Raw genomic sequence first — 27776 nt, 5'->3', positions numbered from 1 at the left:
ACTGTAGCTACCCAGGTGTGTGCAAAATGCTGAGGCTGCATAGGCCACTTCGGTGATGCAGCATTGTTTGTTGGGACATGGGTAGTCCCTTTGCAGCACAGTCAGCTTGAGCATCTGCACCAGAGGCGATGGATGCCTCAACAGGTGTAAACTGGGCAAGGCCCAGTTTATTTGTGTTGTGCACCCTACACAGGCTGTCCAAAGATCTTGAGACAGCAGGGGCAGTCGCCAGACGTGCTCAGGATGATTGCAAAAATCTGGGAGAGCTGGGGGGGCAGCGGGCACCCTATCAAATGTAGAGTGTTAAGGCTTATCTTCCGTGGTCCAAGGCAACTGCAGCGCCGTGGTAGCACGCCTGATAAGGGAGGTGAGCTCCTCCAACAGGGAGGGGTTACCGAGGAAGCCAAGATATCTGATTGCGCGTCCTTGGACAGGAAGATTAATTCTTGGGTGTTAGGCAATGGGGCCTGAACTCTGGGGTCTGAGACAACAGGGGAGCCTTGCAGCAGCTACGTCAAAAGGGACTGCTGCTGGTTCATAGCTTTAAAAAGCTTATCTATTTGCCCTGCAACCCGGTCAGTATTGCCAGAATACCTGTTACGCAGCTTCTGTTCCTCTTCCTTGGCAGAGGAGTGTGGGAGCTCTTAGAGCCAGAGGATGAAAAGGAGGATTTAGAGGAGCACAGTCTTGACCACACTGCAGGGGACAAATGGGGCAAGTTATACTACGCCAGTGTCAGATATGCAGAGCGGTCCCTGGAACAGCGGGCCAGCCTGCTTTCTAGTGTCCTAGCAAAATGAGCAAAAGATGTGCAAGAGCTGTGGTCTTTAACTTCTCCCTCTGCTTGCTCCCTTCCCAGGCAGTGGATGCACCTGTCGTGCATCCTCTGCTGGAATGTTTCTCTTGCAGCCAGCACAAAGGTGAAACGCAGGCATGGTGCAAGGTTGAAAAAACAGTTCAGCCGTGCAATGTATGCGCATGAGAATAGACACTAAGCTAAGACTAAGACACTGGTGCTGAAAACTGTTGTGTACAGAGAGTACAGAAAAATGGACCACTGGTAACAGTCTTGGTGTCAAACCGGACTGAACCGGGTCCCTGGTACCGATTCTGGTATGAACCAGATGATAGGTACAGACCTTGATACCAATAAAGGTGACTGGTACCTACTTTGGTACCGACTGGTACCGGGCAATCAACTGGTACTTACCAAGTCACTGGTACAGGCTCTGGTACTGACCAGGTCACTGGTACAGGCTCTGGTACTGACCAGGTCACTGGTACAGGCTCTGGTACCGACTGGTACTGGCAGGAGTGCCCTGATACCGACCTCGGTACCGAACAGGTCACTGGTACCAACCGTGGTACCAAAAACATGACCGTGGTACTAAAAACGGGTCACCGATACCGGCCCAGCCCTGGGACCAGGACAAGTGCCGTGCAGGTGAAGACCCGAAAAAGCCATTGACAACTGCAAGCATGCACTGTTAAACACAGAGGGGCTGCAGTTGCCTGCTAACTAGAAAATATCTAGTAGCCTACGTTGTCAGTGAAGCAAAAAGCAGACACAGCAACGGCAATGAGACACTCAGAATATTCTCCTGTTGAAAAAGCTCCTGACAATTTGATAGCACAGTGTAGCTAAAAAGCCATTAACACTGGCAGTGTCTCCGTAGCGCAAAAAGCTGACTGGAAAAAACAGACAGCTAGGCGGACTCTAGTACAAGGAGGCACTGGGTTTCTGAAAGAAAAACAGAAAATAGTTAAAACTTGGTAAAAATTATAATATTCATAAAATATATATATGAAAAGGCGCTAGCAAGAATTTATATCAAATTTATTTTGACTCGCGATGAGCCGAGCAGCAAGGGAGGGAGTGTGAAACTTAGCCGCAACATGGGACTGAATCCCGGGGAAGGGGCGGTGGAGAGCCGTCGGCTTCGCATGGCGCAAGGCCACAGAGGGGACTTAATCAGAACCTAAGTCTCCATAGTTATGACTAAAAAGTCAGAACTCACTCCTTCCTCAGGCAAGGCTCAAAGAAAAATGGCGCTGAGCCTTATGCGTCACTTGTATTTTTCTCCTGGGGGTGGAAACGATGTCTGATGCATACAGGGCTCTTTGAAGTGCTCAGGTAATTCTGACTATAAGAGATATATCCCATTAGGTAATGGTTACATTTCATACTTCAACGGGAACCCACCTATAAGTGTTTTTTAAATCACTCAATGTGAAAATTCAGTTCCATTGATTGGTACTCAAGTTTATTAATGTTTAGCAACTCAACACAACCAAGATTTGAACCAGCAAGCTCCCGATTGCATGACTCTCCCAACACTCCATGTGGCAGTTACATACAATTTTATGTTTATTGATTTTAGATTTTTAAAATTATTTTTAGCACTCTATAACTGTAAAATTTTACCATAAGGGGTACCCTCACCTTAAGTTTTATGAAAGGTGCACAACACAAAAAAGGTCACAAGGAGCAACAGGCGGCAGCGGTTTGCGCCGACCTTTTCAATTTTCTCTCCTGATTCTCCTAATATTCAATGTATAATAACATTACCTTGAATATGTTTCAGTCTACCTTGACTTGGCAGGCAGTCAGTAACTCCTTAACCAAAAACAGGTGTTACTTTTCTGTGGTTTTGCTGACAAAGAACATTGCCTCTCCACTGTGCATTGCCCTCAACTCCAAAGGTTTACTCTACAAGTTTCACAAAAACATGCTTCTTTGCATAAAACAGCTTGTGTGAAAAGTATCAAACAGTCAGTTTGCATAAGCTCTTATCAATATTGTTCCTCACTGAATAGCCTGTACGTTTAATTAAAACGATTATTAAAAGTACATTAAAATACTAAAATGATTAAAAGTACTATATGTTACATAACTGTACAGCTGTATGTAAGTACGGGAAGCAGTGTGGAGTAGTGGTTAGGGCTCTGGACTCTTGCTGCTGTACCCTTGAGCAAGGTACTTTACCTAGATTGCTCCAGTAAAAACCCAACTGTATAAATGGGTAATTGTATGTAAAAAATAATGTGATATCTGTATAATGTGATATCTTGTAACAATTGTAAGTCGCCCTGGATAAGGGCGTCTGCTAAGAAATAAATAATAATAATACTGGGTGAGCAGCAGTGAAAATACTACTGGTAACAACACAGCCACATACTTCACTTTTCTTCCATCAGCTTAGGCTGCTAAATGTTTTATTTAGCAGCTGTTTTAGCTAGCCTGTCTAATACTTCCTTCTTTCTGTCTCTCTGTCGATCGCTAAGGTACCAGAAATCCATTCAAGATGAATCATTACATGAATGTTAGCGGGTCTTAGTTATCATAAGCCTATGCTTTCATTACTGCATATATTTTGTTAACCTACATAAATATATTTCATGTGCCATCTGATTCACATGGAGAATTTATCATTCAATCATTATAATGCAGGGATTCTGAAACTAACCCCACACCCCCATCTGATACCTGATGCAGTCAGCTTTTCCCATTATATAGGGCAGAGGCAGTAAATCCCAAAGAGATTGGCTTTGAGCAGTCAGAAAGACTTTGAACATAATCATTCCCCATTAACATCCCCACACTGGATCAGGGAATCAGACAGTGATTTGATATAAATCTGTCATCAGTGCTTTGGATGGGCTTACTTTCACAGGCTAGCAGTCGCAGACACCACAGGCACTGGGTCTGGCAGCATGCGCTTATTGGAGAGCAGCTGGATGAAGTTTGGACATGCTGGTAGAGGAACGTATGACTGGGTCACTGGTGTCCCACCACCACTAGTGGGAAAGCAATTGCAGGTGGGTGACTGTCAATGTCTGTCTTTTAAATTGATTCATTCAACAATAGGGCACATTTAACTCTTTCCCCATACCAATGGCTTAAAAAATCCTCTCATATCAACATATGTCAACCTGCACTGGAATTTTCCAAAACTTCAGAATGCTCTATCAGAATTCTGAGTATAAGAATCTAGGTCAAGTATGAAAACATGTCTGCTTCAGTGTACACTGAAAAAGGTGCTAGTTGAAATGTTTGTATACTTGGCTTAGTTAATTTTATTAATTTAAACATATATATATATATATAATATTCTGGGTTTACTGGATGGTAAGAGCTGCTTAGTTCAGTGTATGCTGTAGGTTTTATACATATTTAAAATATGTAACTCTTTTCTATTTCAATACACAGTTGCAGCATAGACCGCACGAATCATGAGACCTTAAGAGCCTCTATTTTCTAATTGTGGATGTTGCATGTACTATGAATTGTACTATTTGCTCCAGATATTACAATACTAATCAGCACATGTTTTAATATATTTAAAATAAGATGTGCTTGAATTATGTTCATTTGGTCTTAAATCATCCTTTTGTGACATTAAAGGGACACTCAAGTGAGACGAACAGAAACGTTATTTTGATCCACTTTTAAGTTTAGTTACATGACATGCAATACACAGTTAGTGAGGACCTATGCCTCTTGTAAATAACACAGCATTGGGTAAATGGTTTATTTAAGGAAATAGGGTTACTTCTTTAATTTTAGTTACATCTTCTTATGGGTATAGCCTGTCATTATTAATACCATTATAATATTATTCATAACTATACAACAACCGGACACTGCTCTGCCATTGTTTTCTATAGAGGTCAGTTGCTCTGCTATAATCAATAAGATGACACTAATTAAGAACACCTGTTTTAAAACTGCTGCTTATTGACTGAAACACTTCACAGGGATTCTTGAGTTCTGCTCTTAAAAAGGTAAATCTAATTTATTTAGTTACCTTTGATTGTCTGAAATAATCATAACAGTCCCCTGAAAGAGTTTCTGAGAGCAGGGCTTGCGCATCCATGCAAAACTGATCAGAATAAGAATGTATTCTTTTCAGGTAATGTGTTCTGGCGCTCGTTATCACATAGGCCCCAATGTCTCAGTTGTACAAGTCCATTGATTAGCTTCCTGCTGTTTAAATGGGCTGTGGAACACAAATGTTGAATCATTATTGAGGAGTGGGAATAAGGGGTTATTGTGGGTGTTATAAATCATGAAGCCACGCTCAGCCAATGAAAGCTGTAGATTTCAGAACATTCCAGTATAGCTTCATGATTTCAGCTTCACTTTGTAGTGCAGTGGCCCACCCAAAGAGCTGTACATACTGTATTATCTTATATTCACTGACACCTTTACAGACATCACAGTCTACAACTCCTACCCTATCAGTTTCATAAAAAAAACAATAAGCACTTGTCTTCTGGGACACTTGTCATTTCTTAAAACCTTTGACTTTGAGTTCAAGAGCTAGTCTTCAGTTCTAGTTGCTTGTCACAGACATATGAAAGGAAAATATTGCGCAGTGGTCTTAAAAAGTGTGGTTTTTTTGTTTTAAGAGGAATGTATTTATTTAGCATTTTATGGTGAGGCAGCGAAGGTAAACAGGGTATCTAACAACTGCCTTGCCTGACTTAGTTGTGGTGAATCAGAAAGTTTAGCATTGTAATCTTGTCCAGCAGGAGATTTGCTGGTACCACTAAGAATTTCACACATAAGGCATGGAATTGAAATAGGTCACTTCCAATACATTTGAAAGGGAAGCATGCAAATCAAGAGCTTGCTTTACCTAGTATGTTACCAGCTGTCATTTTCTGAAATGAAAATACATATCTGCTACAAACTGCTCATATGAGATTTACATAGCGAATGGAAGTGTACCACAGATAACATGATTGACAGGTTTTTTTTTTAATACTTATAGCCCTTTTAAGTATATACAAAAAATATACTATTTGGTAAAAAAAAAAGGCTTACAAGTACACAGCTACAGCCATACATTTGCTGCTAAGCAGGGAGAGTCTACTTAAATTCACCAAATGCTAACGTGACTTCCAGCTTTAATGCCCTCTAAAGCCAATTCAATCGTACGTCACTAGAAAAAAAATGGTACTGGTTGGTTTGCCATTCAAATATAGGTCCTCGAAGGTTCAAGTAAGGTAAAGCTTTTGGACTGAAAGAGTGGTTTATCTGATTAGTAAAATGCTGGCAAGATGTATCTGTTAGCTGCTGCCTTATGCTTGAATCTCTACATCAAGGTCATGGCTGGACAACATGACACTATATTATATTATTTTTTTTAAACGTTTGGCAGGAAATTGAATCTGAGATAATCATGTGCTTAAATTGAATCACTGGCATACAAACAAGCACCAACAGGCGTATACACACGCAAACCGGTTACAAATACCTGCCACTGCTATTTGGAGGTTTAACGGGCAAAAACGTTGTAGAAAAGGGGAAGGTTCCTTAAGATGAGACATGCAGGGACTCAGACTGCTTGTGGATAATAAACTGCTGATTATGTTTTCTGTAAACTACTATTGAAATGAAAACCCACTTCAGTTACTGCATCTACGTGTTTCCATAAACCCGAAGCATTATAATCTGCTTCTGTTTTTTGAACAAAATCCTAGCTGATACTTTTGCCTATTCTCAGAAAACTCTCATGCTATATTTATTCGATCACTGCTGTTTGTTTAAAATTGTAATGCCATTTTGTTGAACTAATGTTTGGTGATGTGTTATAGACACATTCCTGTGCATTTATGTTTTATTGATAATACCATCAAGACTATAAATGCACACAGTATTTACAGGGCCGGATTAACACAGAGGCTTTAGGGGCTGCAGCCCAGGGCCTCAGATTTTGAAGGGCCCCCCCCAAAAAAATATATAATTTATAATACAATATCTAAAAAATGAGTAAATAGCGTGTGACTGTATGGATCGGAACAACACGTCTGTTTAACCACGCCGTATTGCATTGGAGGAGCAGGGACTGCCTGATCATATGACTTGACCTGCGATCAAGTCACGTGCCACTTTTATCAGGTGTGCTGCGGTGCGAACGTGAAGCAAATCAGATCCTGTAAATGTCTGGCAAAGCCGCATTTAGGAAGTATGAGAGCGACGCTGAAAAGCAGAAACACAACAAGTACAGTCGCGAGGAAGATATGTTAAACAAATCACCAACGCTGACACACTATTTTCATACAATACCAACAAATGTATGTGAAGGTACCAGTATTTCGGAAAATACATTGGAGATCAATCAACAGGAGGAAACGACCTAGGTTTATATGGATTACAGTGGGGCAATCTCCATGGAAAAATAAAAATAAGTCTGACCTTTTTCTCACTCTATTTTGTTAGTAGTTTCGGGTTGTGTGTGTTTCCATGTTGTTTTCTCTTAGACTGAGCAATTCTCGTTCCAAATGCAAATAAACTCATTCATATTAAAATACGGGAAGCTATGTTTGAGTTCCAATTTGGCCTTGCGTGACTTAATGATATCGTACAGCTTTATTAAACTGGGTTTCCATGACGTTTTTAGGTTGTCTTAAACACAACCTGCTTCATTTGGTCCCTGTGTGTGCAGCTCTGCTGATTCTTCTAACAAAAATAATAATAATAATAATAATAATAATAATAATAATAATAATAATAATAATAATTAAAAAAAACATTACATAAGAAAGCGCTGTGTACTATCATTGTATTTGCGAAACATTGTTTGACTGCATATATATTTACTACAAACCTATTATACATGTACATATTCATAAGAGGTAAGGACAACACATTTTCAGATAACTTGCTATTACAACAGTCTTCAGTTTGCATTTCCCATTTTGTATTTGAAACTGCCAGTAACTAATACTGTGGCCAATGCTCATTTTCAAAACTGGAGCTAATTCAAACATCGAATCAAGTAAAATATGGATCAGCTAAAACTAAATAATCTGACATTAATGTTAATCGAGTGTGGTGGTAGTAAAAAAGTAAAGTGAAGCAAATGAATATGCAAAGAACCCCCATTAAACTTAATCCGGCCCTGAGTATTTGTTTAGTGTGTTGTCTGTAGTGTATGTAAAATGTGCTGTGCACCTACCTTACATTTTTTACGTGTAACAGTGGGAGATTCTATTAAGTGTAAAAAAGTGTAAAAAGTCAATTCAAACATAAGCAAGAGTCCTGTACGGATTGAAAACTAAATTGAGAGGCTATGCAGGGTCTGATTGCACAAAGCAAAATAGACGATATTGCCAATTTATTGGCCTAGGGATATAAATGTTGGTTTAATTAAGTGTATATAGTTTCCTGCAATTCCACATAACTCTTGATGTGAATGAAAGTTTTTCCATTTTGAGCATGGATATGCATGTATGTTATGTAGTTTTTCATGTATGCAGTGCTTATAATACATCCCAATATATTCCTACTAATGTTTTTGTTGACGGTCTGTGTTTTGGATAAAAACAAGTGTTGCATATTGCATGCTTTGTTTACAGGTGGCTACAGTGCAGTTTACAAGTGCAATTAAGATGTTTCTATTACATGTAAGTATTGTTGTACAGCAAAATACAATTAAAAACAGTTTACAAAAATAGAACAATTTATTTTTTTCATCAATTACTCAACCCAGTAACATTTTTATACAGCCAAAAAAAAAAATTCCAAAGAAAGTATTTCTTTAACGATTCTTTGAATACATCTGTGGATGACTTTAGCAGTTAGTTTCTTTATTTTGCATGAGCTCCTGCATTTGCCTTTTCTGTTCCTGCAAGTTTTACAATTGAAGTTCTACTGTTTGTTTATTCTCTCCAATATTACTTAGGTCTTACAATACAGATATAATTTAGTGTGCTCTTGTCTTGGTTAGGTAGAAATGTAACACTGCACAAGTAACTAATTTTAGTAAAGTTCTCTTACTCTAACGTCCCCTTTACTGCCACGAAAAAAAGGGTTTAAAGTTTTCGTTGTAGCCTGTTTTTTTCTGCCGAGATACACGGTGAAGCCTAATAATATCACAGAAATAGCAAAACTATGTAAAAAATAAATACATAAAAACAGCGTTACATATAGCTCACCATTACTACACCGTGCTATTCGTCCATTTTTTTTAATACAGTTAAGAAAATATTCTTTAATGTAAGGCCGACCGAACAAACAATAACAAGCTGAGCGTTTCTAATGTTGCATGCAATGCTGCAGATTCACTCCGTTTAAAAGGAAAATAGTCAAGTAATTAACGCTGTTAATTTAAATAAACTTTCACATTTTTTTACGAAAAATAATGCATACAGATATGTTGTTGGTCAAATAGTCCAATATGTTTGGAAATTACATCACAGCCGCTCCACTGGTATTGTACCTCCGCTATTTTGAAACGCCCACTTTCGGTGCATCAATAACAATATACAGTATTCTGGTAGCATAAAACTGTTTATTGAATACAATACAGATTACAAAGTTACAGAACAGCATCAGAGAAAATAATGAAAGGTTAAATCAACAGCCAATCAGTTTAATATCTCAGAGCACCCCAGTCCATGGTAATGTTATGTGAACCTGTTTATACTCATTAAACCAGTTCCTTAGTAGTTGTTTGAGGATTGGGTCCTTTAACAGTGGAGCCAGGATCTAAGAAGGGGCAGGCAATGAAACACAAAAGGCAGAGAAAATTTAGTCGGTTCTAGTCCAGTTTTACTGGTCCACTTGTCTTTGTAGATCAGGCGTCTTCTCTAGAAAACGAAGTCCCAAACTCATTCTCTCTTTGGTTAATTATTCCAATTAACTTTCCTTTTAATTAAAGCTTGACATCAGTGCTCTCCACTTTGTTAATGGAGGGTCCTTACTTTTATACCCCAGGGGTGAGGTCTCAAAGGTACCTTGATAGTTCAGTAAAGTTACTGGCTACATATGATGATTTACACAGTCACTACTACACTTAATATTCATGATATTGAAAAAAAAAACATATTATACAAAATTAGCAGCATATTTGAAACCAAGTTACTTTTTTGAGGTGCAGGCAAAATTGCGATTTTTGGGGATCAATATACCTTACAAGTAATTGCAATTCGAACAACTCAGAATGACTGTAAGCATCACAAAAGGTTAGGGGACAGTAAAACAAAGAACATGTAATTTGAATGGAAGCTACAGATACTCTTTAACATTGAATACATTTGTCTAGATCATTGAAACAGATCTCATTGTTTTATTCAAGTTCCATCTGTAGCTTTACTAAACCTTATATATATATATATATATTTTGTTCTACTTCAGAGTCAGCATTGGAATGAATACACCTCAAGCAATCACTCAGATACAGAGGTAATATTCTACATCGTCCTTCCCATCGTCACTCTCCTTTTAATTGGGATAATTGCGTTTCTGTTCTACCAGAGATGTACTCGGAAAAAAACAAGCCTACAAAATATCATCATTGTAGACTTCCAAGGATCGGACCAACAAGCGGAATTCCTGTCCTCACTGAACAGGGACAACAAGCAGTTTCTCAGCACCAGTGAAGATCTTTCTGAAGGAATGTTTCTCATGGTCTGTCTGCCACCACTGTATGAAGAAACTATAATTAAAACCTCGAGGCCAAGCAGCACTAGCTCTTCCTGTGACCGTGTATCACCCTGTAAAGTGAACATAGAGGATTTGGAGATTAAATCATAGCTTTCATCAGTGTTTGTCCACATTTTATATTACTGAAACCAGGGACAAAACATTGCAACAACTGGTGGTGCAAAAGCCTAATTCTCTAGTCACTCATGCATTTCTACTCTGGAGGCTTAGGTTCAGATCCAGTTTAGGTCCCCAGTTACTGGTGGTCTTAACAAAGCCACAATACAGAATGTTATAATTAGGCCTTCTCTGCTTAAGAGAGACCCAGGACTAAATGTCAGGGGTGGGTTAGGTCACTAGCTTTTCTGCTTTTCATGATCACTAAATTAAACAATACCTTTTTTTTAAATTTAGTAGTCACCAATTGATTTTACCCCATTTTTTTCCCAATTTGAAAAATCCAATTGTATTTTAGGCTCTAGGGCGCATCCTGCACTCCACGCAGACCGCCTTTACCGGATGAGCCACTTGGGAGTCCAAACAATACCGTTTCTAAAGTCAGGAATTGAAGAACAGCTACATAGTTTGCAATACTTTTTATGATGTCAAATTGTAAAAAAAAAAAAAAAAAAAAGGTATTTTCTATTATATTATTTTCAGTTCTGTATGTATCAAAACATTCTATAAATTAATATGTTACTTTCTGTTTTCACTGTGAAGTGTTTGGTCTCAGTTTTGATTTTCTTCTAAGGCTTAATGAATGATGGATTAATTCATAATATTAACACCTTTACACATGTGATGCACTCCTTCATGTATGTTTGCTAATCTCACCATGTTTTGTGTTGCATTGTGGTTAGATCTGCCAGTAGTTAATCCTCTGGACATGGGCAATCACTTGAGGCATATATATATATATATATATATATATATATATATATATATATATATATATATATATATATATATATATATAAAACAGAAAGAGAGTAATTAGGAGTAATACTATACAGCAAAACCTTGCATTTATTGCTACTTCAGGAAAAAACGCCACTTTTTTATAGCCTTAAATATTATAAAACCACCTTCAATATTAAGGCCACTAGTACAGCAACAGTCCCGGACTTTAAGGTACTGTTAAATTACATCTCTAGTAAGATCAACATGCTGTAAACTACCAAACATTGATGCAAAAAACCTTTGTTTATGTGATTTTTTTCCAATCAAGAAACCATCCTATAAAGTTTAAATATGTAACATATAGTACTTTAATTTAAGTACTTTTTGTGCATTTTCTCTGACAAGGGCAAAAGAGTGTTGCACATAATAGAGTGCTCAGATAAGCTTACCTTACAGCAATTCTTCACTGTCTATATATTTTTTTTTTAATGGAGAAAGCATTCCAATTGTCGCCTAAAATACTGTTGTGTATCTGGATCTAACAGTATTAACTGTTTTTAAAAAATAAAATATGCAAAAATAAATGTGTTTGGTTCTTATTGCAACTGTCCATGAATAAACAGAGTGAGTGAACCCAAAAAGGACAAGGGTCTATAAGTGAATTGTGCCTAGAAGTTATAAACAAAATGTAATATTTATTCTGGAAGTTGTTTAACCTTTAATTGAACTACCATAGGGTATATTTGCAGAACCTAACTTCCGTATTTTGCCACATTTTTATTTTTCAATTGCCACTTGTGCAATTTTTCGGGTCCTTTTTCCTACTATTGTTTAATGAGAGCACAATCTTTCACCCTTCCGTATGTTGTTTAGTATTTTGAGGTGTGGTAAATATTAAAAGATGACATTGCGGCACACATTTAAAATCAATGCAAGGTAGGAAAAAATCACCTTAAAGTATGCAAAATTGCAATACATGTTAATTTCTGAAAATATATGTTAGGGTAGTTCCATTGAAAGTGAAACAACTTCCTTCGTAAAGATTTCATATTTGCCCATCATTTAAAAAAAAAAAAAAAAGCTGTCAGTACCATAAAAAAAGCAGATCACAATGACCTACATTCACAGTATGTATATAGTATGTATATATATATATACGTCTAAGTGTAACATACAGACAGGTTTCTTCATATATACCCAGATTGTGATATCAAGAGTAAAGAATGCCGTAACCAAGGTTTATATCACAATTGGACATGTGGTTCTATAGATACTCTAAGTAACAATTTAAGTGTGACATGTTCTCAAACAGTACCTTTGTACAGGCATCTCCACTACTACAAACCCAGAAACACTAGACAGCTTCTAGATCACCAATAGAAACTGTTCTAGACATAATACACATTAAAAGGGAAAAAAAGGTTTCTAGGTGATTCGTATATAGGAATTAGAATTTTGCAATACAGTCAAACTTCTGTTAATCTAAACACTGTGGCTATTTGTGACCTTGAGCAAGTCACTTAACCTCCTTGTGCTCCGTCTTTCGGGTGAGACGTAATTGTAAGTGACTTTGCAACTGATGCATAGTTCACACACCCTAATCTCTGTAAGTCGCCTTGGATAAAGGCGTCTGCTAAATAAACAAATAATAATATTCAAAAGCCTTGACCAGTACGAGGGTTGTGTTTTGCAATAGGATTCTGTGAGTTGTGAGAGGTCAAAATTAATTGTAAATTTGTAGACAGTTTTGCAACTGTAATGCTTTCCAGAACTGTTACAACACATTAGCTAGAAGTTTGCAAGAGGAAAGGTGCTTGCGAACCTTTCGAGAAACGGGCACCTGCAGGTTATATGCATAGCAAAAGGGTTAATGACATGACAGTGGTGATACATGAACTGCAGTGTCTGTATTTCTTTGAATATAATATTATTTATTTTGAATCCTTGCAGATATCCCAAACACATCTTCAAAAACAACAATAGTGCCATCAAGTGGTACAACGTTTTAAAGTTTTATAAATTCCACAAGGTTCACTGGAATTGAGGTAATCTGAATGATGCTTTCATTGTATTACGGTATATAACAACACAAAAAACATTTTATACTTTCTATGACAAAATTAGGGGTGATTTATTTTCATGTAGTCCACAAGAATTGACATCAGGTTTGGGATACCCTGGTTGGCATTGATCTTGGACTACCTTATCTAAGGAATGGTTGGGCCGTCCAAGATTGTGCTAATCAGGGTCTGTGAAACAACTTGCAAACTGGTCTTATCAAACCATCCTGGCTCCCATGTTAAACCCATCTTAGACCATACTGACCTTAATTAAATATTTTACACAAAATGGCTGTTCCATATAGATATACACAACAGTGATGACCTCTTGCCTCCCTATACCCTCTTCTTCAAATCTCTTGGTTAAACTCACTTTCTATAACAGACAATCCATAACTTAAAATACTCATACATTCTGAGGTTACGGCTACTCAGCCAAGTTTACTAACATCTTGTCTAATGTCTTCATTAAAAGAAAATGCAGGCAAGTTTTCTGTGCAGTAGCTTAGTTCTTTTAAATGAACAGTAACACTGTTCCACAATACAAGATGCAATTGAACATTTGATACAGTATAAAGAAAAACAAAACAAAATGTTGTTAAATGTTTAGATGAACTAGTGTGCCTTAATAACAAGCAGAAATAAACAACAGCATTACAATAGAACATATTTTAATCAGTACACGCTTGCAATGGCTCACTTTGTAAGACAGTACAATACATAAACATAATTGTATCTATGCAATGACGTTTTCACTAGCAGCTTTTAGGTCCCTTGAGGAAAAGGCACTGCTTCTGAAACATGTTGATTTGTATGGGTTTCCAGTAGAATGTCCACTTTAGTGAGTTATTTGTTGTTCATGACCCACCCCCTTGACTGCTGTTCTGTTTTCCTGTTGGGTCCAGACTGGTACCTTCATACATGACATTGTTTTTTAAGCCACCTTGGATCAGTTTTTGCTACATTCGAAGCTTAGCATTGTTGTATCTGCAGTAGAACCTTTAAATGTACATAAAAAGAAAAGTGAGTGTGATTTAATCCGCATGCATGTAAAGCTGTGGCCAAACATTTGCATCACCTAGAATTTTAGGATTGAGACATAATAAAAATATATATATACACATACATAATTTAGATATTTTATTTATCATGTTATTTCAATCCCTGTTTTACATTACTTCCATAAAGTAACAATAACATTACATTAATGAGAAACTAATTCTGAAATATAAATCAGCTCAGATATTTTAGCAGGAGTAGAATTGTGTATTTTGATCCTACCTATATAATGACAACAGGAAGGATTTCTTAAAGTTACGCTCGTTTCATAAGTCTGCCACAGTTAACATGTGTGGTTCTCAAGATATAGATTAGTATCCACATCTAAAAATAGAAATCTAGCATGAATGGGCCCTAAAAACTGTCCTGACAGAAATCAGTGGAGAACTTATAACTTACCAAGATCCTAGCGTTGTTAACATGAACCCTCCTACAGCAAAATTAAAATATCTTTTGACTCTGCCTGAAAGAAAAAGAAAGGCATTTAATAAAACGAAACACTAAGTAACTGCAGTTTCAGTCCAGGACAAAGCAGAACACTTACTTGTTGCTAAGAAGTGTCCTACGTCAACTAAGATGGACGCTGCGGAGCCATGAAGCACTGCCCCTCCGGCACAGGGAGTGTTCTGGATGTCAAGGATTCCCAAGACTGCAAGAGACAACAGGTTTACAGTGGTTTTTTTTTTTTTCTTAAAAGAAACAAAGAACGCTGATCATCTTTAAAACAAGTTATATTATCTTGAAACGTTCATAATAAAATAAATTATAATTTATTTAAAAACATGTCAGTAAGCTCTTGTAGTCTAATTGCACAAATGATTTATTTGAGATTAAAGGTTGTGTTTTGTTGTAATGCAAAATAGGTCATTCATATTTAAATCAAGAAAAAAATAAATGTTACTAAAATTCTTTGTAGTGTTGTTTTGCAATAAGATTACAATAGGACAGATCTGTTTAAATGTATTTGTTTATGCACATCAATTATTATTTATTATATGGACGCATTTTTCGGGTCAAAGTAAAAGGGTGATTGGGATGATTGGCTGCGATGACTCCTCTAAACTCTAGATGGCAGTGCAAATAAAAAAATATATATGCCACAACATTGAGTGAAACAACCCAATTGCTATTAAATGGACGGTGGCTTTTTAGTATGTGGGCAAGTGATTATAGAAAAGCTGAGTTTTAAAACACTACTTTAAGTATTCAGAATAATGGTTTTAAGTTTAAATTGGAAAGATGTCCTTAAACAAGAACTAAACATAAGATGTCAAAAAAAAACCTCCAGCTACTTAAATATGTGTTCTATCTATTTTTACTGGGAAGATGGGTATTAGAATCATTTTTATGAGGGAAGATAACAAGAAACACTGTCTAGCTCTGCAGATTACTGTTTTCTATCAGTTATAATGGGGAAGATGGATATAGGGAAGATGGCAAAACAATACACTTACTTTTCAAAATGCAGTTTTTTCTACATTTGTAGTAGGAAGATGGCTTTTAACCTTCTTTATATGTGGGGAATGGCAATATCACATTAGATTACTGTTTAACAGGTAACCAGGGACCGAGGCAGATAGGTAAGTTCCTGCTTCAAGTAATTTTAAATTAACTACATTTGGTAACATTGTAAGGTGGTGTTTGAATTAGCTGAGTTAGTGTGTGATTAGTACCAGGTGAGTGGTTAAATTGATTAGAAGTTGATTTGCTATTTGATTGGTTTCCACACAGTTTAGTTGGTTCTTTTGCCACACAGTTGTAATATTAATCAAGCAGCCTATTTCCGCACCAGCAAGAAGCGCCAGCAAACAGAAGAGAACCAACAAAAGAACCGGGAGTCTAGCTGTGGGAGTCTAGCTGTGGGAGTCTAGCTGTGGGAGTCCAGCGACGGGAGGCCTGCGCTGAGACGCTGTTCGAATAGATCTGAACCTAACAGCGCTCTGGAAGAAGCCATCTACTAGTCAGGTCGGTACCCTCCACCCCACTGCTCCCACTGTGTCTATTAGTCTTGCCTGTCCTGCTATGACTGTCTCTCACATCCCTGTTCTGTCCTCTCGCCCTCGTCCTCTACCCTCTCTCCGCTGCTGCTCCTCCAACCCCTCTAACCTCATCCCTCTGCCTCTCCCCCCCTCCCGCACACTCTCTGGTGCACTCTGGAACTGTCACTCTTCTGCTAACAAAGCTGATTTCATATCTGCCTTTGCCTCCCACCTCTCTCTCGATTTCCTTGCTCTCACTGAAACCAGGCTGTCCCCTGATAACACTGTAACTCCTGCTGCCCTGTCCTCTCTCTACGTCCTGTCCCATGACCCGCGTCTCACTGGACGGGGAGGTGGGACTGGTCTTCTCCTTTCTCCCTCCTTACTCTTTTCTGTCCCCTCCGACCTCTCCTTGCTCTCTGTTAATACCTTTGAATTTCATGCAGTCCAACTAACCTCTCCCTATCAACTCCTGCTAATTGTACTGTACCGCCCCCCTTGACCTCCCGCTCACTTTCTAGATGAACTCGACTATCTACTCTCCTCCCTCCCCTCTCTGTCTACCCCAACTGTCCTGTTAGGTGACTTCAATATCCATCTCTCCAACCCCAGCCACTCTGCTGGATTCCTCCCTCTCCTTCACTCCTTCGACTTCTGTCTCTCTCCATCCCCTCCTACCCACAAAGCTGGCCTTCAACTGGACCTCACCTTCTCCAGGGCCTGCTGCCCCTCCACCCTCTCTGTCACCCCGCTGGACCTCTCTGATCACTATTTCATCTCTTTTTCTCTGTCTTTCCCCTCTCTCCCTGCTCCTCCTACCCCCACTGTGACCTCTTGCCGTAACCTCCGCTCTCTCTCCCCCTCTGTCCTTGCCTCCACTGCTCTCTCTCACCTCCCTCCTATCAACTCCTTTTCACAACTCTCCGTAGACTCTGCTACCTCCACCCTCTTCTCCTCCCTCACCTCCTCCCTCGACTCCCTCTGTCCCCTCACCTCCCGACCTGCTCGCCCCTCCCCTCCCCAACCCTGGCTCTCCTCTGCGCTCCGCTCAGCAAGAATCACACTGCGATCTGCTGAAAAGAAATGGAAGAGAACCTAACTCCCTGCTGCCCTAGACCTTTACCGCACTCTCCTCTCCTCCTTCTCCTCTACTCTCTCCTCTGCTAAACGTACTTATTTCCAATCTGTAATCCAAGCCTCCACTAACAACCCACGTAAACTATTCTCTACCTTCTCCTCCCTCCTAACCCCCCCTCCTCCTCCCTCCTCTGATGACTTTGCCTCTTTCAGATATCCGCAAACTCCCTCCCCCCCACCCCCTCCCGCTCCAACCCCTACACCCACTGCATCCCCTACTAACTCACCCTTCTTCTCCACCTTCTCTGACCTCTCCTCCCTGCTCCAGGGTCACAAACCCACCACGTGTGCCCTGGACCCCCTCCCCACTCACCTCTTTCAAGCTGCTGCTCCTGCTCTACTTCCCTTCATCTCCTCCCTTCTCAACACCTCTCTCCTTTCTGGTCTCTTTCCCTCTGCCTTCAAAAAAGCCTCTATCACTCCCCTCCTCAAAAAAACTACCCTCGACCCCACCTCCCTCCAGAGCTACCGTCCTGTCTCCCTCCTACCCTTCTTCTCCAAAACCCTAGAGCGGACTGTACACCGCCAGCTCTCTGCTTTCCTGTCCAACCACTCTCTGCTTGACCCTCTCCAATCTGGCTTCCGCTCTGCTCACTCCACTGAAACCGCTCTCCTGTCTGTCACCAACTCACTTAAGCTCCGCAGTGGTGGAATGACCTTCCTACAGATGTCAGGACTGCCCAGTCCCTAACCACATTCCGGCGCCTCCTTAAGACTCACCTCTTCAGACAGCACCTGTAGAACTCCTCTGTTTTTCCCCTGGGACACTTATCATCCTTCCTTAAATGCGCTTTACTTGCTCTTATCTGCCCCCTATTTTACTGCATTTAATCCTGTACTTGAGTACTGTAGTCTGCCAAGTGTTTAATCTGTAGTATTTTGTATTTAATCATATCCTGATGTAACTATCACTGACACTGTTATCTGCTGTATTATTGAATTGTATTTTGTCACAGCTGTTCTCAATTGTATTATTACTTGTACTGTGATACTTGAAATGTATTTGCTTGTGATTGTAAGTCGCCCTGGATAAGGGCGTCTGCTAAGAAATAAATAATAATAAAAATAATAATACATCTTAAGTGTACTGTGTTAAATAACAATTTCAAAAACTTTGCCTTTTGTCAAATGCGTCAGTATAACACACATAATCATTATTGCCAGTTCAGTGATGTTGTTTATTTTATTTATTTTTTTAACACTCGAGTTTCCGATAATGTCTGTCAGTGATTTTTTGGTTGTTGTTTTTTGTTTTTTCGGGACAGAAGGGGAGGGGGGTATTGCTCAACATACAAAATCTATTTTAAAGTTTTAGACCAATGAACGAGAACCGTTTTTGGAAAGGTTTTTCGTCAGAAAATTTAAAAAGGATTAAGAGTAAGAATGTTACAAATCTTGAATACTGGTATTGTACATATAAATAAACAAAACTCCATCATCAGACCGCTATAGCTGCCAGAGATTGAAGGGGTTGTATTCACAACGCTTTATTAGTACATTATTATTATTATTATTATTATTATTATTATTATTATTCTTATAATTATTATTATTATGGACCCTTAAGGGGCGTTCACACCGGACGCGGCCCGACACTAGCAACGGTTTTCAATGAATGCGGTTACGCGCAGCGCGCAAGAGATAAAATGTTTTCAACTTTTGCCGTGCCGCGTAGTGACGTAACCTACCAACAGCCAATCAGGGAAAAGTAGGAGGTTCCTTTGCAAGGAAGAAATAAAAAAATAAAATGGAGGAAAAGCTGTTCGCTTTCATTTCAGATTTCCCGGCGTTGTATAATACAACAATTAATAGTTACCAAGATATTTATAAAAAAGATGTAGAATGGTGGTCTGTGGGTGTACAAATGGGATTATTAAATATAAATAATTACGTAAATGAGGTAATATATATTTTTTGTGCTAAACTCCACATTGAAAATAATTATGCACCTGCGACTATAACTTAAGGAAAGATAAAGCAAAACGTTTTATCCAAATCTGAGACCTATGGGTGACAATAATGTATTGACACGGAATGACCCATAAGTAAAAATGTAAAATATGGGATAGGAAACTTAAAAAGACCCGCTGTATTTATTTATTTAAACGATGCTGTGCTGCCATGCCACACCTGGAGCAGCCGAAGGTATTTTGCTGTACTGTTTTCTTTTCTGCAGGATGTCATGTACCCACAACAATCTTACATAGTTTTTTTCTTTCTCAGGTACAGCAGAGCGATCGCAATTTCTTTTGTTTGTTTGCTGTGCATTCAAAGTATTGTGTGTGTGTGTGTGTGTGTGTATATTAAAAGCAACTTGGGGGGGTCCGGTCGTTTGGGGTGATTGTGGTGCTACATAACGTAAGCATTTTTTTTTGGGGGGGGGGGGGATAAATTAACTGCAGACAGACTTTTAAAAGATAAAGCAAAACATTTTATTTGGTGTACATATATTATATTTTAACAGTTTTTAACAAAATTAATACAAAAGGAGGGGGGTTGTGGTGGTGTGGGGGTTACAATTAGGTTTTATAACAAAAATGTTTTTCACTCCTCAGTTTTGTCATTTGTCAGTGTCTTCAGTTCTGTCAAAAGAGTTATATTTTCCCGCTGGCATTTACTGTTTGTTGCTCGGTAACTAAAAGCCACTGTACCTGCAGCCGTGACGTAACCACGGACCGCCCACTGACTTTACCCTGCCGCGTTTGGTGTGAACAGTACTGCAGCGCGGCGCGCAAGCAGGGGGCATGCGCGCCGCGTCCGGTGTGAACGCCCCTTAAGTCCGTTTCAGAAAGAGATTTCCCAGTGTCATCTCAAAAGCAGCTTGCCCTTAAAATTTAAGACGTCAATAACACTGTAGCGGCGGGGCAGCCACGGCGATAGAACCTAAAGAAGGGATTGTAATTGTCTATTTTATGGACTGGTATGAGGGATGAGATTGTTTATGACATTAAACGTGCTGGAAATAGTTGTGCTTGTACACAATGTTAGAGTTTAAGTCTGTCTGTGTGCAAGGTACAGTGACTGCGGTGGCGCTGTGAAGCCTGCGCAGAAGGAATACTTTGCACAGGGCTTGGAGGGTAGGGAGGGGAGGCCTGGGATCCTGAGGCCGATGGCTCTCCTAGGCTGGTTACAGGGTTCTCGTCCGAGAAAAGCGCCAGTGTGTTTGTCCTGCGGAGGCAATTTCCGCCTGCAGGATGCACGTGGGTAGAAATTAGACCTTTCAGTCAAGGTGTGTAGCTCTGGAACGTCGACGGAGCCAAAGCCCCGAGGCATCGCGGCTGTATAACACAGAGACGCCGAAAAAAAAACATGGAATTGAGTGTGCTAGTAAAACGCTGCAGGCGTCGAAGCGCCGAGTCCTCTAGGCACTGAGGATGTCAAAGCACCGAGGTACTGAGGCTATAGAGCACCAAGGGCCCGAGGGTCTCGAGGGTACTGGGGCGCAAGACTACAAAGACCTCGAAGCGCTGAGGCGTACAGTCCTCGAGGTGTCGAGGATGTTAAAGAACCGAGGCTCCAAGGCTATGGAGCGCAGGGGCCCGAGGCCACCAAGGGCGCAATGCGCGGAGCTAAAAAAACCTCGAGGCGTCGAAGCGCCGAGGGGTGTAGTCCTCGAGGCACCGAGGGCATCAAAGCACTGAGGTACTGAGGCTCTGGGGCAGCGTGCCACCAAAGGCGCCACTGCACAGGCTTGAAAAACCTCGAGGCGTTGAGACACCGAGGCATGTAGCCCTCAAGGTACCGAGGATGCCGAAGCACCAAGGTGCCGAGGTTGTGGAGCGTCGGGGCACCAAGGCCACTGAGGGCGCCGAAGTGCGGGGCTCGAAAGGCCCCGAGGCGTGTAGCTCTCGAGGCACCGAGGATGCCGAAGCACAGAGGCGCCAAGGCTCTGAGGCACCAAGCTGCAGGTCTCCAATACGCGCCGGGTCTGCTGGATTTAAGTTTTTGGCATATATAAACAGTAAACCAGTATTGTTTTGCCATCTTCCCACTGAAAATGTGTGTCAAACAATCATTTCTATTGTAATCTAATGTGATTTTGCCATCTTCCCACATATAATGTATGTTAAATGCCATCTTCCCACCGACAGGTAATTTATTCATACTGCCATCTACAGAGTCTGCAGTGAGTACTGCAGGCAATCATCCTTTTAGTTTGAATGCAGTTTTCAAAACCACAATGCAGTACCTTGCACAGTATTACTTCATTGTACTACAAATGTTCTGTAATCAAAACACTGCAATCTATTTAAACAACAAAAACTGCATAAAAGTCTAAAAAGGCACAAATGCAAAAATAATAATCATGAAGATTTACCACATACTATAGGAAACACAATTGTTAAAAGTGTGCATGACTGTTTTTACAGTATGGGTTATATTACCAGTGGACTACAGTACTTGCATAAGGTTACACTCTTTAAGCACTAAATGCAACAATAAAACGATAAGAAGGGATTAAAGCAATGTAACACTATTTCTGGATGTATATTACTATACAGTGTGGCCCCCTTATTTGTTAGGAACATCTTGCAGTAACTATAAATCAAAAACTCGGAATCATTTCTACCCTCCACTCTTCAGCAGCACTGTAAACAGCACAGATGTCACATGAATTGTACCTTTCCCTTTTCTTCTTCGCCCTCATCTGCCATGGCGTTCTCAAAAGTGTGCAGCGATACCAGTGCCTCTACAATGTCACACGGGTACCTTTTTAATATGCTTTTTTCATAACCTCCCTATGTATATAACGAAAACAAGAGTCCTGCCAACTTATTATTCCGGACTGTTTCTGAACTGAAAAAGTCAGTTCCTACGTCCTATCCATAGTGCAATGCCTGCGCTGGGGTTTATTGGGCTCTGGTGCAAGATTGTGAAGTGGACCAAAAAGAAAAAACGGAGCGCTGCTGCAGCACAACCTGAAGAAACCCTTTTGAAAATAAATACATCAACAGCCAAATCTGAACCGGTCAAAAATGTATTTGTTTTTATTTTCCAACAAAACATATTCTAACGTTATTTTAAGATGACTGTGAACAAGACAGTAACCAAGTAACAGTAAATCCAATAAATCATTCCTGTAACAAGATTAATCAATTTGATTAATAATAGGCATTAATTTTTAAATAAATGTTATGAAGTACAAAAGTTAGTATGAAAACGTTTCTATATAAAAAATAAAAAAAACACGCCTGCATCTCAAAACTGAGGCCACACAGTCAGTACAAATATATTCTTTACAACTTATAAGCAAAAACTATTCTATAACCACACTTAACAAATTGACATCCCAAAACGCATGTAATTGTTTTTAATACTGAATTCTTACCAACCGTTAGTTAAAATGGAATTTCGTGAGGTGGACAGACATATCAGACACATTAAGCTTGTTCGGTGTAAATGGAAAAGGGTTCTGTTCTACGGCTGACAGCGATTTGGGGATGCTGTTTGTGCATTGTGGTGATTTTTTTTTTCAGACAGAAAGTTACAATCAGTATTTATATCATATGTAATAAACTGTAACATTAATATTATGGTCAGTCGTGTGGTGTTGAGTTGGGTGGCTGGATACGTCTATTATGATAATGACTGTTTTTTTTTTTCCGTATGACGCCTCCCGTGATGCGTATTTTGCCTCTCAAGACGATAAGGGAAGACCCTCTATGTTGGTATCTGAACGAATTATGAAAAAGAGCTTTTGAGTCAAATGCAGTTCCCTTGCCTTTCAGGCTGGAATCAGTGACTCCTGATTCAGCCTTTTTCTTCTTTCTTCTTCAGCAACCTGTGCGCGCTCACGTTGCAGGCTGCTGCATTCCTATCTGTGGTACGTGAGTCGACTGCCTGCGCAGCATTGATTTAGAAGAGTGAGTGGTGTTGTCTTTTTTCCAGCCTTCACTCGTGTGGGAGCACGTCCTCCACCGGGGCTAGGCTGTGTCATACCCCCGCTGTCGAGTGACTCAGCTGGCTGCCGAGTGGCAGTTTAAATATATATAAAAACAGCAGGCCTTGTCCTCCGAAGGCTGTATTTTTACTAGACCCGCTGTAGAGTAGACCTTGCCGCCGAAAAATCAACAGCAGTGTGCTCCCCAGTAATATTGTTTGTATTGTATTATTGTGTTGTACTCTGTCCACAGATTCATCAGCCACTGCTTCGGCCTGTGTGTCCCCTGGTATAAAAAATCAGTTACCCACGTTGCTGTGGTGACTGCTATTTTTACCCTCACAGCTTTACTGTTGTGTGTGTGTGTTTTTTTTTCTTTAACTGCCTTACAATTAAAGGTACCTCGGTGCACACTCAGCTCTCGGTGTGCACGGTGCTCGGTGTACACGTACCTGCTGTGGGTTTGACCTATGTGTCTCCCCTGGTGCATTATATGCGCTGACCAGGCGTGTGACTATACGCGGTTAGGGTAGGTGGTGCTTTGGTACCTCAGTGCACGCTCAGCCTGTGGTACTTCGGTGCCTTGGTGCACGCGGTGCTCGGTGCACACAGTGCGCACGGTGCTCATAGCACCCCGGTGCGTACAGTACCCGGTGCACGCGTTTCCTTTCTCGGTCTTTAGAATAACCACATCAGAGGAACAGATTACATCATCATATCCCTAATTACACCCTTAGTCACACCTCCTGTGATAGCTAGTTCAGCCACGTCTCCTCCAATCCAAGACTGACACATCATGTACAGCATTAGGGCGATGACTTTGGGCGTTGTGACTCCGTCCCCTTCCTGGATGGCTGGCTTCCGACTGACCCTGGAATGAACTGCCAGACCATCCAGTACGAGGCACTCTGTTCCTGTTATACAACGCCCTCACGGATCAGGAGGGAGATTGTTGACTAGGATTCATTCATTCTTTGTCACAGTAACACATAAAAGATAGGCAAGATAAACTGAACAGACAACAAGTCTTGCAACAAAGCATTTGTCCGGGTCGTTACAATATATATTTAAAAAATATATGAAAGCATGATGACCTTTATGTACAAAAATCTTCACTAATATACAATTGAACAAGAACTGTTGAGTATTTATTTTAGTTTCATACAGTATTAAATGGCAGTGTTTATATGATAGTGACAAATAAATATCAAGATAGATAAAGAAATAAATAAATGTCTATGTATTGGTTTATGTTTTAATTTATTTCAATATTTATTATTTATGTGTTACTTTTATCAAATATATAGGCTATCCTTCAGCATAGCTTATTCTCTGAAAAATGTACGTTCCTTTTTGTCCAGTGGGGACCACAAATAGCATTACTCTCATCAACCAGTATCTAGAGGAACCGTACTTCCTTGCACCAATAGAGACCACAATGAGCGTTACACTGACAGTAAACAATTTTTTTAGAGCTCAAGATCAGAATCTTAGAATGAAGATAATGATTAATGACTCAAAAAAAAAGTCCAGAGAATTCTCAAGTGGCTGACTTCATCTTTCAAAATACTGCTTTTCTCAACTAATTGTGTAGCACTGACAGGAACACAACACACTTGGAAACTGATGGTTATAGTTTCAAATCCCACGCATGCCAGACTTCTTTTATATTTATATATAAAAATATATTTTTTGCAGGCAAATGTTTCATTTTAAAAACAAAAACAAATAGTTTAATATAAATGATATAGACGTCACAATAAGTGTGTTCCCTAGTATATTTCCATGTTGACAAAACAAGTTAATTGTCATTAAAACCCGGATGTTCTGTAATAAAAGTGCTTCAGATGAGCTGCTTTCAAAAGCAAAATGAGATGTATTGGGGTTCATTAGTTCAAGTCCTATGTTTGAGAATTTGCAATGTGGTAACCCTAATGCAGTGATTAGTGTTAACTACTGAGCTTGTGCTACATTTGGATGTGCTACATCCATAGGTTAAGTGTTACCAGGTGATGTAGTTGCTGCTTCAGTAGGTCTCGGCTGAACTTGGATAGAAACTTAGAGCAAGAAAAGAAGATCACTGCAGCCACAGGTTTGTCTCTGCAGAAAGACCCCATTTTGAAAAAAAGAACAAGAAATAGATGCAGGGTTAATACATTTGAACTTGTATAATTGCAAGAGATGAACATTAAAGTTAAATGGTGTTAACAGACTGATACTTAATTTAGACCTGATTGAGTTGATTAAAATACCACTGACCAAATCAGCTTTGTGGTCAGTGATATTTCACAATCTAATGATGATGGTAACGTTGGTGGAATGCTACTGGTCAAATCCATTACATGGCTGGCTGGCAAAAACCAAACTGAAATGATCCTTGAAAAAAAAAAAAAACTTGTCTTTATTTGTGAAAAATGTAATTCCTACAGGTAGAAAGACCCTAGCTTCTATATATCCCCAGATCAAAAAGCTGAACAAATAAGAGCTGTTTTTCATATTCCAACAGCAACATTCTAACAATGGAATTCTCTTTGTAGTTTCTGTGAACTGAGAACAGTGTTTGCTGTACAGACATAAGAACATAAGAAAGTTTACAAACAAGAGGAGGCCATTCGGCCCATCTTGCTCATTTGGTCGTTAGTAGTTTATTGATCCCAGAATCTCATCAAACAACTTCTTGAAGGATCCCAGGGTGTCAGCTTCAACAACATTACTGGAGAGTTGGTCCAGACCCTCACAATTCTCAGTGTAAAAAAGTGCCTCCTATTTTCTGTTCTGAATGCCCCTTTATCTAATCTCCATTTGTGACCCCTGGTCCTTGTTTCTTTTTTTCAGGTCGAAAAAGTCCCCTAGTTCTACATTGTCAATACCTTTTAGGATTTTGAATGCTTGAATCAGACCACTGCGTAGTCTTCTTTGTTCAAGACTGAATAAATTCAATTTTTTTAGCCTGTCTGCATGTGAAATGCCTTTTAAACCCAGGATAATTCTGGTCGCTCTTCTTTGCACTCTTTCTACAGCAGCAATATCCTGTTTGTAGTGAGGTGACCAGAACTTAACACAATATTCTAGATGAGGTCGTACTAATGCATTGTACAGTTTTAACACTACTTCCCTTGATTTAAATTCAACACTTTTCACTATATATCCAAGCATTTTGTTCTGACAAGATTACTTAGGTCTTTAGGGACATTCAAAACGAGAGCAAATATGAAGTGAGTTCACTCAGAGCCAAACAGCCACACGCTTTGATCCTTCCCCTTTCATCCCAAAATACACATATGATTCTAGAATTTGGCAGCTCATATGCCTAGTTCTTATAAGCTACACTTAACCAAAAACAAAGGGAAAGTAAACAAACATAGAAAAGGCATTTGTTTATGATAAAATTGTTATAAAGCACTTTTTTTTTGTAGCCTACTTAGTACGCAATTAACACAAAACAGTACATTACATATACTGCATACACTTTACCGAAATAAATAATTTTTAAATGTACATAGAAAACTTTACAGTCTACGGGGGTTGCAAGTAAAATGCATGGCCTACATGTTACTTTTGTTTTCGGTTGGTTTGAGTCAAACTTTCTTTTCTTTGCATCTACCATTTTTGAACCACTGGAGTCCATCAGTATTTTAAATGGGGTGGTCAAACAAAATCCAAAATATATCTGAAATCAAAATGCCCCCAAAAAATGTTTACAGCATTTTAGATTAATGCTAACAAATGTACGGTTACAACATCAGTGAAAAATGCATCCAATAACATCACCTTACAAGGGGAAAGTGATATTATTTACATTACCTTCCTGACGTAAGTACATTTAACTTAAATAAAAGCAGGCCCCATACTTTCTGTAGATTTTTTATATGCTTTAATTGTGGATGCATGAACACATTATTGTGTGGGTCTTCCATCTATGTTTTTGCTACGTTTGACGAGGGTCTGTAATGCCAGATACGTGTCATAGAACATCTTTCAATTCCTGCAGAAAGTTAAGCTGTGTGTCAAGATGATCATCTACAACTTTTATGGGGTTTGTGTCTTGTTTCTCTGGAGCCAGGCAGTCAATGATGTCTATTATGTATGCTTTCATGCATGGCGTTTGTGACAGATTGCACCAGTCTCCTGCTGAAGGTTCACAGAAAACCCTGTGAATCTTCAAGAAGTAAAGGATATGTCCCTGGAACATCTGTTCTTCCCTGCAAGTCCAATATATGAATGTCTGTTTAATGCAAATAAATAAATAAATAAATAATTAGTTACTGATCAGTAAAGCAATTGGTTTCACAGTAAACATGAGTAAACTAGCACAGGTGGGGCAA

At 39.4% G+C, this 27776-nt stretch overlaps 1 protein-coding gene and 1 long non-coding RNA gene across 2 annotated transcripts; one reads left to right on the top strand and one right to left on the bottom strand.

The window, feature by feature from the left end:
- Nucleotides 1-3604: 3604 nt before the first annotated feature.
- LOC131737155 (small integral membrane protein 28-like) lies at nt 3605-11343 on the top strand. Its single transcript, XM_059024373.1, has 3 exons — nt 3605-3819; nt 8368-8415; nt 10148-11343. Exons 1-3 carry the CDS (start codon nt 3715-3717, stop codon nt 10544-10546), a joined length of 552 nt encoding a protein of 183 aa, XP_058880356.1. The 5' UTR covers nt 3605-3714; the 3' UTR covers nt 10547-11343.
- A 1484-nt stretch (nt 11344-12827) lies between these two features.
- LOC117403394 (uncharacterized) lies at nt 12828-22347 on the bottom strand. The gene is made up of 4 exons (XR_004544559.3): nt 22193-22347; nt 14999-15103; nt 14854-14917; nt 12828-14394 (listed from the first exon to the last, which is right to left on the bottom strand). It is a non-coding gene; the product is annotated as an uncharacterized LOC117403394 (long non-coding RNA).
- Nucleotides 22348-27776: the final 5429 nt, after the last annotated feature.

The sequence above is a fragment of the Acipenser ruthenus genome, chromosome 5 (genome assembly GCF_902713425.1).
Source record: "Acipenser ruthenus chromosome 5, fAciRut3.2 maternal haplotype, whole genome shotgun sequence".
NCBI lineage: Eukaryota > Metazoa > Chordata > Actinopteri > Acipenseriformes > Acipenseridae > Acipenser > Acipenser ruthenus.
The sequence above is the reverse complement of the archived record's forward strand: the minus strand, read 5'-3'. Positions and strand labels throughout refer to the sequence as shown.